The following is a 13,444-nucleotide window of genomic DNA, read 5'->3' on the forward strand; positions in this document are numbered from 1 at the left end:
TGTTGTGAATAATAACTAAACACTATGTCATTTTTTCTTACAGGATTTCAATACTTTTAAGTCAAAAGCTGAGAAAACATATACCAATAATGAATGGGAAAGTTATTTATATTTGGTCAAGTTGGCCTGCCCTATACAGCCCGCATAAATTAACTGATCAGGCTCCTCATGCTACTGCAACAACTCTTATAAAAATCAATTTATAACCAAATAAATTTTTGCCTGGCTTGATCTTGGCCGTCCTCAAAGTTGGTTCTCAAAAAATTAAAAACCACAATATGACATTTTAGCCAAAGTGGTTTCTACTGTCTTTTGACAAATTCTCAAGTCCCTTATCCATTGTCACTGACATATTTATCTTAGTACTAACCACTAATGGAAAAGATCAATCCTGTAACTCTCTAATTCTCCATGATTAATACCAAGACCCAGTGTGCTTGAGGGTGGGAGATATAAGAATGGGAATCACAAAACCAGGCAGAATGAATGTACCTCCCATTTCCTACCTCAATACTCTCAAGGTCATTCAGTATATCTTTCATGTGTCTGTGTTCTTCCATCATTCACTTGAACCATGCCAAACATTTACTCCCCTTTCTTTCACCACCCAGAAATTGTCTTTCTTTGGCATCACTGTCTCTTGAGGAGAAAGCTGACAAGGAATGAAAGTTCCAGCCCCGACAGTTGTGAATATATAGCAACCTCCACTTAGTTTTCTCTTTCTATTCTATCTCAGAAGTAGTCTTCTTTCTAAGACTAAGTTTCTTACCTGCTCCAAGATCCTTTGCCAAACTCTCAGGAAACTTGCTTTATTAATTACTACCACCCCTCCCTCATCAATGTCATCTTCCCCTCTGCTGCCTTTTTGTTCTCAACATATTTTTGTACTGAAGTCTATAACATCTTAAAAAAAAAAAAGAAAAACTGGCCTTCAATTTAGCATCCTCTTCTAGCTGCTATAATCTTCCCCTCCCAGGCAAATTTTTTGAAAGAGTGGCTGTAGTTGCTGCTCTAATTTCACAATTTTCTTGATTCTCATAAATGCCAAAACCCATGGCTACCTCTCAGTCTTTGTTTTATTCGACCTCTTTGTAGCAGCTGGCAACATGAGTCATTCTTTCTTTGCTAGGCTGAAATACTGGCATTCCCAAAAGAATTATACTGAGCCTGTTCTCGTTTTACATCCTCTTTCTACGGCTTCAACTATCATCCATAAACTGAACATTCCCAAATTCTTATTGCTAGCTAAGACCAGCAGGAGCACCAGCTGTAATTCAGCTATCTCTGTGTACTATCTATACACTATAGATATGTATCTCAACTCAACATTCAGAAGCTAACTTCATAATCTTTCTTCTAAATCTGTCCCTCAGATCCTGATTAAAATCTTTTATCTAGCCAGTTATCTAGCAGTTAATGTAAGACTCCTTCATAGTTAATAAGTTGCACTGACATACTGCAGTAGAGTAGTAAGCCACAGAATATCCTCACTTCTTCCACTGTCGAAATGGGATAATCATGCCTGTGTCCATTTGCTCTATCAAAAAAAAAAAGTCAGTAAGGTTTAGAAAATATGTTCAAATTGCTTGATTTATGTGAAATAATTTAAGATTCTTTCTGGGTGGTTGGAGGAAGGGAAAGGCCATACTACATCTGTTTCAAACTCAGGGTCCTGATGACTTTCTCTTAAACTGTAAAAACGCTCTCAATATCTAGAAGTTAAAGTCCCCATGGTACTACAGTTGGCAATAAGTTTCAAAGCTTAAATTCTTCAGGATTCTGCTGACTAATGGCCACCAGAAGGCTTAGAATGAAGCCATGTGAACTATGACTTTTAATCATTTCTGTAATGATAAGAGGACTGATTCAAAAAGTACACTGACTGCCTACCTGGTATGTTTAAGATACACTGCTAATTACTATGAGACACACACAAAGTAAGTTCTTCCTGCCATCAGTAAATTTATCTAGTTGCAAGAAAATGAATTCACATAAATACTATGAATAAAATCCTGTAAGTACTATCAGTGGTATTACACAGAAATTCCCAATTTGAAATAATAAACTTCAGAATTTCTGGGGAATAAAAAGGAAATGGAAAACAAAGTATAATCATAAGTAATCCAAGAGAGAAACTATAGTTTTATATTTCCAATTTTAATGTCACTGATAAAACACACAAGTTTTATATATTATTGCAAAGAAAGTACTGCAAAAAGCAAGACTCTTCTTACTTTACAACACACTTAATTACCTTTATTTGGGACTGATTTTTTCACTGAGGCTACATGATCTTCAGAGATTGCAAGACGCCTCAAAACATCAGCCAAAGCTGCCTTTAGCACAGTGATTTCATCTTCTTGTTGCTGAACTCGTAACTCAAGAGCTGAGAGGCGATCTTGAACATCAGAAGTACTTGCAGCAGAAATACTATCATCTATAAAATAAAGGAAATTAAGAATATTTTAAAATTAAACTGCTTTAGAAAGAATCTAACGATAAATAAGAAAAACTTATGCCAGGTAAATCTTTTTAAAAGGTGAGAAAAATTGAGGGGGAAAAAACGTTTTCACACAGACTAACTTCTGTAAAGATATTCATAGCTATTTGAACTTAAAACAGTATAAGTTAATATATCTGATGTACAATTAAAATTATGAAAATTTTCCCCATTATTGTACCATGACCTTGATTGATTGTTTTTTTTCACCAAAATGTTCCCTAAACATATCACTTTGTAGACTTCTGGAAACTTGCAAGAGAGCAAACTATATGAGGCATCCTTTTTAATTATCATTATCATACTTCTCTACGAAAATAAAAAAGCAGTACAAATCATTTCAGTTTTGCTTTATGTATCAGATTGGGAACCGCTTGCCTTCAGCATAGATCACCAGAAAGCACTCTTTACTTCTGTATTTACTATCATTCTCTCAAAACCTCAAAATACTGCTATGTAATTAGCAAAATGTTTTTGCTGTTACTTCTTTCCCCCTAGTGCTCCAACCTCTCAAAAAAAGGTATGGTCTTTACAAAGTACTTAGCTAATATTTGCCTTAGGTATTTAACAAGACATACTATAACATAGCAATTACAAACTACTTCTAAAGCTATGTAACTTTAGAGTACCTTGTTTGTTGGGTCAATAGGAATCCAAATATACAGAAAGATCGATTGCTATTGCCTAATTCACTATAATCAGAAAAATTCAGGAGGGAATTTAGACTCTTATATAAGAATTATTTGCAGCAATCATTCAGCAATCATTCACACAATAAGACACAGTGTATCATTTTTCTCAGATTAAGATAATGAGCCATACATCTTCATAAAAAGACAGTTTAACTCAAAACTTGAGTTAAAAAGCATCCTCAGCACTTAAAAAGCAAGCAAAGCTATCACCACTTATTATGAAACAGTAAAAAATACTCATTTTTGGGATCTTATAAGCCTACAGACCTCTCAGGCACACATATACTCTCTTTTACCTTTAAATGAGGTATTTAAAGACAATCTTTGAGAAGTACTAATATGGAAGGAAACTATCTTCAATTGAGACTTCAAATCCTAGTTCCATATTAATTAGTTGGGTACCTCAGGCAAATTATTTTACCTCTCTGAACCTCAATTTCTTCATCTTTAATAGGACTGTTATGAGGAAGATGCCTAGGACATGTCTGACATTCAATAAATGTTTAACATGCACAGCAAAGTACAAAAGGTATAACTGAAAACTTTGGGCACATTTGTTAGATAAAAGGCAGATTTGTCAAACTCTGAGATGAGATTCTTAAGAAAAGGACTGTTAAGAACATTTCAGTCTCACTTTAGAATTTTGTATTTGAGGTCTTTTTCATTTCCACAGAATCTAGCAAAATTCTAGCTGACACATACTCTAAAATGTGTTATATTATGGCCACTGTGATTTTTGTAGAAAATGCTTTCCTATTTTCCTCCTTCTGGTAGGAAGAGCAGCTCAGCTCTTTTGTAGGAGTCCATTTCTTTGAGGTCCCATTGGGGCTGTCAATCTATGATGCCTCATTCTCTCTACTACCACCCTGAACTATTAATAGATTGAACCATATGAAACAACCTTTTTAGTTGGTAAAAATATGATTACTTATTAGCAATTTCCTATGGTTCAATCTAAAAACCACCCTAGGAGTGGTTGTATATGGGCCAGGTCAAATGGAGTCCTACCAAACTTCTCAGAGAAGGTATATCCATCCTTCTTGGTTTGCCAGCTCTAAGGACATAGACCTAGGGCTGTCAGTGATAAAGTGTCTTTACTACCCTGAGTCCCAGTTCCGGCTTCTGAAGCCTTGGGCTTTCAATTCTGAGAGCTGCTTTAATATTCTTCCTAGCTAATTATGTAGCCTAATAAAATTATCTTTTGCAAGCCATCACTTGCAAGCCATCACTTTCTGTAAGCCAGAAGTCCTGATTAAGTCAGTAAATCACACCTTTCTAAATTGTTCTCAACTTACTAAAGATAAGTTATATAAACTACAACCAAAGACAAAATGTGTATGTCATTTTTATAAACACAATCTTATGTAATATGTTTCTTATATAAACATAATCTTTTTTGGGGAACAGAGAAGAGGCTGGTGGAAAGATTATCAGGCTATAATGCCAAAGTGATAGTCCTGGGTTTTAGTACTGACAGGGTAACTAGCTTTTACTTTTGTAAAGTCACTTAACTTTTATGGACTTAATTTCTTTAAAAAAATTACTTAAGTTTTTATTATGTGAAAGTTGGACAGTCACATGAAAGGTGGTTCAGCTTATAAAAATCTTACCACAATCTGTTAGATACTGTGATAAGACACAAGGACAATTTTTCAAAGGGCATTATCAAGCACAAAGTTAACTATTAACAATGTTCTGCATTATACTTTACCTTTCATATTTATTACCTCATCCCCCTCCTCACACTATCTATATTTTATAATTGAGGAAACGGTTGAGAAATTCAACACCTTGCCCAAGGTCACCAAACTAGTCTTGATATCTAAGCCTCAAACACAGGACTCTTGACTCACAATTTAAGTGTCCTTCACTCTATTTCATACTGCATTCTAACAATAACCATAGGAGGACAGAATAAATATATTTTTTCACAAATCCACTGAAGGGGTTTAACTACTAAGTGATATCATCTTTTTTTTTAATGGTCTTTTTTTTCTGCTGTGTGAGGACAGACTGGAACAGGTAAAGAGTAAAGGTAAGAAGACCAGGCAGGTTACTGCACTAACCATATGAAACCTAGCCTAAGCTAGGGTTAAGGTGTCCATGTATCTCAAATATGTTTGCTACCTCAGTATAAATACTACCTATTATCATAATGCTCCTTCTTTCAGTCTCAAGTTTCCCAGTTTGGATGATCAATTACAGGGTCAGCAGCAACTGAGGTGCAAAAGAGCATTAGTAGTTGATCTCTACAGTTCCTTATAGCTCTAATAAAATTCTATAACCCCTTCCTGTTTAAAATTTTGGCTCTTTTCTGGGGACAAGAATCTCTTTGGGAATCCAATAAAAGCTGTGGTAGAATACTACATGAACTCTGGTGTTCCACTGCTTGAGTAAATCTGTATGCTACTTAACCAGCATGTGTAATTTCTTCATGCTAGTTACTATTAGTACTTATTTCAGGTTTAGGATGGTTAGATGAAATAATGCACAGCTATATCACGAGGGTTCAATAACTTACTATCCTGTAATGTCCTTTACTACACTGTTTATTAGTGGACTTAGTATTGGATTAAGAAAAGAGTGCAAAAAGCCTCCAGAAAATAAATATATTCTATTTACTCAACCAATATGGTCCTAAAAAGTATATTGTGAATGAGGATGTTGTACACTAGAGATTGAAAGAGGAAAAAATAAGAACAAAGTTTTCAAAATGGCAACAGTGAGAGTAATAGATTTCCACAAAACTGGAAATGACCTAGTTATCTATGGATGTGGTTAATAAGCTATGATATGTTAAAAAAAATGTGAAAGATCTGTAAGACAACGTAAGTTGAATGAGCAAACTGCAAGACAGTATGTACTGAATAATTTATTAAAATACACACACACACACCAAAAACACACTTCTAAAAAAATAAAATAAAAAACTTCATAGTTACATACATACATAGAAAAAAGTCTAGAAGTACATACACATCAAACTGGTGACAGGGTTACTTCCAACCAGAAGAGTGAGATTAGAAAGATAGGGTAAATGGAACTTTCTGCTTTATAGTATAAGTATTTCTATATTGAATTTCACAATGAAAAGGTATCGTGTTAAACTTACATTTAAGCTATAAAAGACATTACTTCTGAAGCTTGATTTCTTAAAAAAAGTGTCCTCCAGGCAGTGTTTCAATTTTGTAAAGGAATATATTAGAGTATAAGACAATTTAAAGCTAGAAAAAAAGACTATCTTAAAGACCTACAATCCCTCCTGCCATTTTTACAGATGAATAAAGTACGACTGTAGAATTAGGTGAGCTATTCTTGGTCCTACAACAAACTGAGGTTAGAGTTCCTTCCTCAGATGACTCTCTTTGCTGTTCCCATTTTGAAAACTTAGTTCTTATTTTTTTATTTCACTTTCTAATGGGCAACATTCTCATTCATAATAAACATTTTAGGAATATATCTGTTCAGTGAATACAATTTATCTATTTTCCAGAGGCTTTTTACACTCTTCTCTATCCAAGTATATAATAGTTCCCTTTCCCATACTTTTTTTTTCACTGCTTCTTCTCATAATAGTTTCTGGCCTTGAGAGTTAAAATATGAACAAATGAATTCTCAAGGGTTCTTAAACTCACTAAGAGTGGGCGGGAGGGGAAGAAAGGAGGTCCATAAACCTGTTATTCCACCAGTCGAATCTATTTATTGGCATAAGTCTCATTTATTAGAAGTGCAAGCAACTTTATATGTAACTATTAAACCTTAATTGTAATATTACAGTTTTAAAACTGCAATGACGGCTGTTCATTATGCTTTTAAGACAGTGAATCATAGTCTTCTGAACTGTCATGTTACTTTGCAGAGATAAACACATTGTATTCTAATCTAAATATACCAAAGTTAGCGATCCAACATCATAGCAGAATGAGACACGCCCATACATTCTAGCACCTTTTGAATATCAATGACTTTAGGTAAATCTTTCTAAAATGGAATACCTACTTCATCTTCCTAAAAAGGGCATACAGTTATAATGTAGCCACTTCTAGATGACTCAGTCTTCACTGTGATTACTTTGTGCTATAAGCACTGTAATAAAATGATGCCCTAGAGGCTATTATATTTCTAATTAAATAATTGAAAGCATTACATTTTCAAATTTCGGATCTTCCTTGATACTTTTTACTTCCCTCTTTGCAGTCAGGATAACTATGCTTGTTTACAGCAACACTCCTTTCCAATCTAATTTCCTACATTATGGGACATTGGATAACTAAGCTTTTTTAACTGTATATGAGAAAATAATCTGAAATTATGACCTCTTCTCTTTAAAAATTATTTATGTTTATTATATACAACATACATTATGTGTATGATTTATATAATCTAAATACAGAGGAAAAAAGAAGAACATAGCTTCAGGCCTGATAATTTGTGTCACTGGAACCCCAGGGGAAGTGGAGAAAAAGATTTTAGCTGGGAAAAAAAAGTGAAGAAATAATAGCTGAACTTCCCAAATTAAATTAAAATTTACAAATTCATTAAAATTAAGTACATATTGAAATATCTAGCTCTACCACACACAAAAAAATCAAATCTGAGTAAAGGCAAAATTATAAAACCTTTAAAAAGTAATAGAGAGTATTTTCATATCCTGCAAGTAGAGACAAACTTCCCAAATAAGATACAGAAAGCACTCCCCATAAATGCAAAGACTGATATGTAATACAAATTAGTTACAGGGATGGTAGTACAGCATGGAGAATACAGCCAATGATTCTGTAACATCTTCCTATGTTGACAGATAGTAATAACACTAGTTGGGGTCAGGATTTATTAATGTGGGTAACTGTTGAACAATTGTGTTGTATACTTGAAACCCATAAAAGATTGTGTATCAACTATACTTCAATGAAACAAAAAGACTGATATTTAACTATATTGGAATTGAGAATATATGCTTACTAAATGATACAATAAAGACAAAAGGCAACTCACAAACTAGGAAAAGATAGTTGTGAACACCTATAACTGGTAAACGATTAGCATCCTGGATTAAAGAATTCCTACAGATTGGTAAAAAAGACATGCAATCCTATAGAAAAACTGGCAAAGGCCTTGACTAACAACGTGTGGAAAAGGAAACATAAATGGCCAATGAACATATGAAATGATGCTCAAGCATCTCATTAATAATCTTGGAAAGGAAAATTAAAACTACATGAAATACTATTTTATGCTCCCCAAACTAGCAAAAAATTTAAAGTATGACATCAAATGTTCATAGATATAGAGTAACATGAACCCTCATACATTACTGGTAGGAGGTGAGCTGTGTCAGTGACTTTGGTGGGAAAAAAATCCCAACTTTGGCATCACCTGGTAAAACTGAAGATGCACTCATCCTATTACCCAGCAATTCCACTCTTACGTGTATATACCACAACCTACAGCAAGGTTGGCAAATCTGTTATCAAGGGCCAAAAAGCAAATATTTTAGGTTTCAAAGACCATATAATCTTTGTAGCAACTACTAAGATCTGCCTTTGCAACACAAGATAAATACCTAAAAAAAAAATGATTGGGTGTAGCTATGTTCCAATAACACTTTATAAAAACAGGTGGCTTGGATACATACACCAAAAGAATGCTCAAGAATGTTCACAACAGCATAATTCAAACTACAAACAAGCTGAAAGCAACCTAAATGTCTACCAACTGTAAAATGTGTATATAAATTGTGACATAACACTCAACAGACTACTACAGAGTGGTAAAAATAAACTATGGCTACATGCAACATCAGGTATGAATCTGAGGAATATACTGATGATTATAAAAAGTCACATGAACTCAAAAAAAGTAAATAATACATTGTTTAGAATAAAACTATAAAAGCAAGGGAATGATATACATGAAATTTATGACAATAATTACTTCTGAAGGTAGAGGGCAGGTGCTAATCCAGGGAAGCGTCTACAGGTAAGAACATCTATGTCATAAAAACAAATAAAAGTATTATACTTTTTTTGGGAGTAGGGAAATTGAATGATTTTTTTTCTACTGGAAGAGTTTGGGATATGAGAATGACTAAACTATGTAATAGATTTACTCTACTTTTGGGAGAACAATGAAACCTATTTTGCAAATTAAATTCTAAAACATAATAATGGAGTTGTGCTTCCAAAGAATGCTGAGGTTTTAATGTCATGAAAACCATTAAAACAGGTGATTTTTATGGTAGTTTTAAGGGCTAATTGTATGGCCCTAAGAGATTGTTACTTAGGAATCTTTGGGGAAAAAAAGTCCTTCATTTAAAAAAAAGTGTGTTACACAATACATAATATCATCCAAAGAATATTTTTAAAAAATAAGTAATGGGCTTTGTTCTCCCCTTCCTTAAAAAGCACTGATGGTAAGACATTGGGCAGGCCTTATGAATAGAATGGTAATAGCAGATTAGAAGATTAGAGCAGCTAATATGGTTGAAGAATTATTATAAAAAATTAACAACACCATGCATTCTTTACAGATAAAAGAAAACATGGTACCAGCCTGAAGGAGATACATAGTACTATGTATGGATAAATACAAGGTATACTAAGTAGCTCTTCAAAAGGATGGTATATTTTATAATAGCAGGAGTGACAATATACTATGGAAAGAAAAAAATTTGCAGGGCAACATTTACAGTATATTCTGTGTAGAACTGTAAACTCACAGGTACATATGTACATACAAATGTACACAGAGAATGGATATCACTACAGATATATGTCTCTGGGAAGTGGAATTTCAGAGGGTTTTTGCTTCCTTATACTCTTTCAGATGAATTTTCTACAAAAAAAATTCTTTATGAACAAAATTTCCCAGTTAAAAAAGCAAAGCTCATGTAATTGTAGATTAATGATAGCGAAAAAATAAAAAAGAAAAATACAGAAAAAAAAAGCAAAGCTAATTTTGGCTGTGATGTAAACCTGTTTAGTAATTCACCCAAATTTTCAATGCAAATTGGTTAATTTGTAGATTTTTATGCATAGTGAATGAAAATATTTCTGTAAAAGTATAAATATTATGATGTTCAAAAAGAATACTCTCAAGCCAGTAAGAGAAAAATCAGTACAATACATTAAAAGGAAGACCCAATGTTTAAAAATTTTTCAAAACACAAAACAAAATCACAACAGATTTGTCACACTAGTAAATTCACATCAAAAAACATTTAGCAACTTGATTTTTTTGTTTTGTTCTAAAACAGATTTGGTTGCCTTCCAACACGTCACATAAAGACAAAAATATTTAAGTACTACATCAATAAGTCAGGAACTATGTATCCTACATCAGTTAAAATTTATTTTTAGAAGCCATAAGAAAATATAAGTAGTTCATACAAATACATTTATATTTATGCAGTTATTCTTTCCTATTTATATTAATATTCTACTTTCAAAAATCAAATCCTTGTCTCAAAGAAGCTTTCATTAAATAAGGCATTTTAACTGTTTAAAGTTTGGGTAGTTTCTTTCTTTAGTAAATGACATTAACTACCTCCAGTTGGCAACATGACTATATGAAAATAAAACTAATTTCTGGTTTCAATGTAATAACATAAATAATGTCAACATTTTCTGTTTTAAAAAATGAAGGTTGTTTCTTCCTTGTAAGTCTTACTAGCACAAATTAAAAGAAATCGTGTTAAGCAAAAAAACAAAAAACCATTTTTGCTACAGTACTCTAAGCAGTAGTTCCAGGGAAGGATTTTACTTCTATTACCAGGATCCATTCACAATAAAAACTGTGTTTTTTCAAAATCTTAATTCAACACAGAATTAAAAACAGATATTCAGATATTTCTGCTTTTGATGAATTTTTTTGGTTAGACTTCATAGAAGCAAACATTATGCTTAATTACACAACTGACTTGCTATTATTTAAAAGAAGTACATTTTGATTACTTTCCACTAAAAGCTGCTATTTTAATTTTTTCCCTAAATAATAATATGTTGATGATCTTTTTGGGGAGGCAAAGAACATGTTGAGCAAAGCCCACTCTGCCCTCACAGAAGGAATATATTTTATACAGTGATACAGTCTTAAATACTTCATAAAATTATGTAGGCAGCTATTTATGCCATTTTTAACACATATGTTTAAAGGGAGAAGGTAAAAAAGAATGTATCTAAAACCATTTCCAAGTCCTCAGACTTTTGCCAAGAGTAGTATTTTGTAAGACAAGTTTGAACTCCCAGGAAAGGAAAGATACGTTACCCGTGCACAAGTTCGTAACTGTAGAGGAACCACACACTGAAGCGAGACCAGGCAAGCTGTCTTCCATTCTTGCCACCTACGTTACAAGCAACATAAACCAGTTCTGTCTACGTTTCCTGCTGCCTTCCCAGATAGCTCCAGAGCAAATCCCAGCTCTCTGAATCTCACGACATACTTTACATTCTGAGGAAATCCTCCCCGTCCAGATGGCCTAGCACAAAACACTTCTATGTTGATATAAATAAAAACTTCTTAAGATAGCTCTTATCCTGCGCTCCTTTGCTCTTAGAACTAAAGAAAACGTTTCTACTTATTTATAAAGAGAGACAAAGAAACTACAGGAGGGAGAGCAAACAGAGCATGCCGGCACAGGGGGTACGGTACAGACAAAAAACTTGGGCTGCTTTGGGGAGTGGCTAAATTCCAGACGTAGGCAGAAACACATGAATTAATGCACCACATGAATATTCACTACAGTAATTTTGTCTGTCATTGGTAATTGGTTAATGGTAAGGTAAAATTACTTCAAGTACAGAACCCAGTTTTTGTCTTCTGAAACTGAAACACAAAACATACTAAATAGCTTCTATAAATATCAGAGATAGAGCCCCCAAAGTGAGTATTTTCTTTACTAGGAAATAAAAACAATGTGCATGCAAAGTGTCAGTTACACTTCCTTTTTCCTTTGGTTTAAAATAAAATGAAATCCACATGAGCTGTAAAGAAACTAAAAGAATGATCACTTTTCAATGATTTTTAAAACCTAGTCTTAACTCTAACATGACTGATTATAACCATTTCACTAATGTAATATAATGAATGTACTTTAACAACAAGAACACGTTTCTTAATTCATTGATTTTCCAAAGTATTATAAAATAATACAACAGCACTAGTAATTAACCTATCATGAACAATTTACAACTGGTCAGATATTCTAATTTTAAACCACTCTTGCTTACAGTAATGTAAACATATTAGTTAGGTAATTCAAATGATAAATCTTTAGTCTGCCTTACAAAACCTTATAAAACCAGGTGAAAGTTAATGAATGCAAATGTATTTATTCTCTTGATAATGACTTTTAAAGCTAATCAAAGAACAAAACTTAAGTGTCAAATCAAAGCCATTGGCACTTACCACTTCAATTTGTTGCTTTAAGCTTTACATTTATAATTGAGAAAAGCAAATTTAAATCAACCCAAACAGAAACAATGATTGCTATGCATGTGTGTGCACGTGCACACACATAATACTGTGAAAGGGATGAAACCTAAATCAAACTGAACATTGAGCTGTGTTAAAATAATTGAATTAAGGATAAACTGACAGCAAAGGTGATTAAGACTGAGGGGATGAAGCAAAATGATCCAGATGAGTATTTTTTAAAAGCCTTTATGGAAGAAAGTGGGAACATCAGAAGAGTGTTTCCTCAAGTGAGACTCAGGAAAATAATCTCTTTTTGATTAATACCGGGACAGACCCATGAAAGTATAGGAGGCTGCCTGAAGATTAACACAAGTTAAGTGGGCTAGGGAGTGTGCAATGTGTCTGAAACAAAGGACATTTAGCAGAGACCACACAGGCAGAATAAAAGCAGACAGAATGGGAAACAGAATGATACAAAAGAGCCATGGTAGGTACAGAGTAGGAAGGAGTTTGAATTCTTGCTACTGACTGATGAGAGGCTCTGAAGCAGACTGTATTATATTTCTCTTCTGTCATCAGACAAATGTAAGACTGCAGTTTAATAATTCAGATGTCAACTACTCTTCTTTACAAATAAATGTAGCCCGATTAAATTCCTAAGATTGGAAGGGCTGTCAAGAAGTTCTGTAACCAAGTGCTGTCTAACTAATACATAACAAAAAGGCTCCTCTTACACATCGCAATATATGGGGCTTCTTTTCACCACCGCCCATTTGTAGACCACAACCAATTTCTAGATTACATACCTTGGGCATTCCTTTCTTCTCAAAGCAAAAAT

At 33.5% G+C, this 13,444-nt stretch overlaps 1 protein-coding gene across 4 annotated transcripts in view; it reads right to left on the reverse strand.

Moving 5' to 3' along the window:
- The window catches only part of EML4 (EMAP like 4), a 192,028-nt gene that overhangs the window by 106,616 nt on the left and 71,968 nt on the right, over positions 1-13,444 (reverse strand). For 2 of the 4 annotated variants that reach the window (XM_017661038.3, XM_073213952.1), the window contains exons 1-2: positions 11,458-11,822; positions 2,255-2,437 (exon numbers count right to left, since the gene is read on the reverse strand). In XM_017661038.3, the coding sequence (XP_017516527.2) occupies positions 2,255-2,437; positions 11,458-11,524 (250 nt within the window). In that variant the 5' untranslated portion in view covers positions 11,525-11,822. Of the gene's footprint in view, positions 1-2,254; positions 2,438-11,457; positions 11,823-13,444 lie in introns of those variants that run through there. The other 2 variants (XM_036990811.2, XM_036990812.2) reach the window with 1 other exon arrangement.

The sequence above is a fragment of the Manis javanica genome, chromosome 1, assembly GCF_040802235.1.
Source record: "Manis javanica isolate MJ-LG chromosome 1, MJ_LKY, whole genome shotgun sequence".
In the NCBI taxonomy this organism is placed as follows: Eukaryota; Metazoa; Chordata; class Mammalia; order Pholidota; family Manidae; genus Manis; species Manis javanica.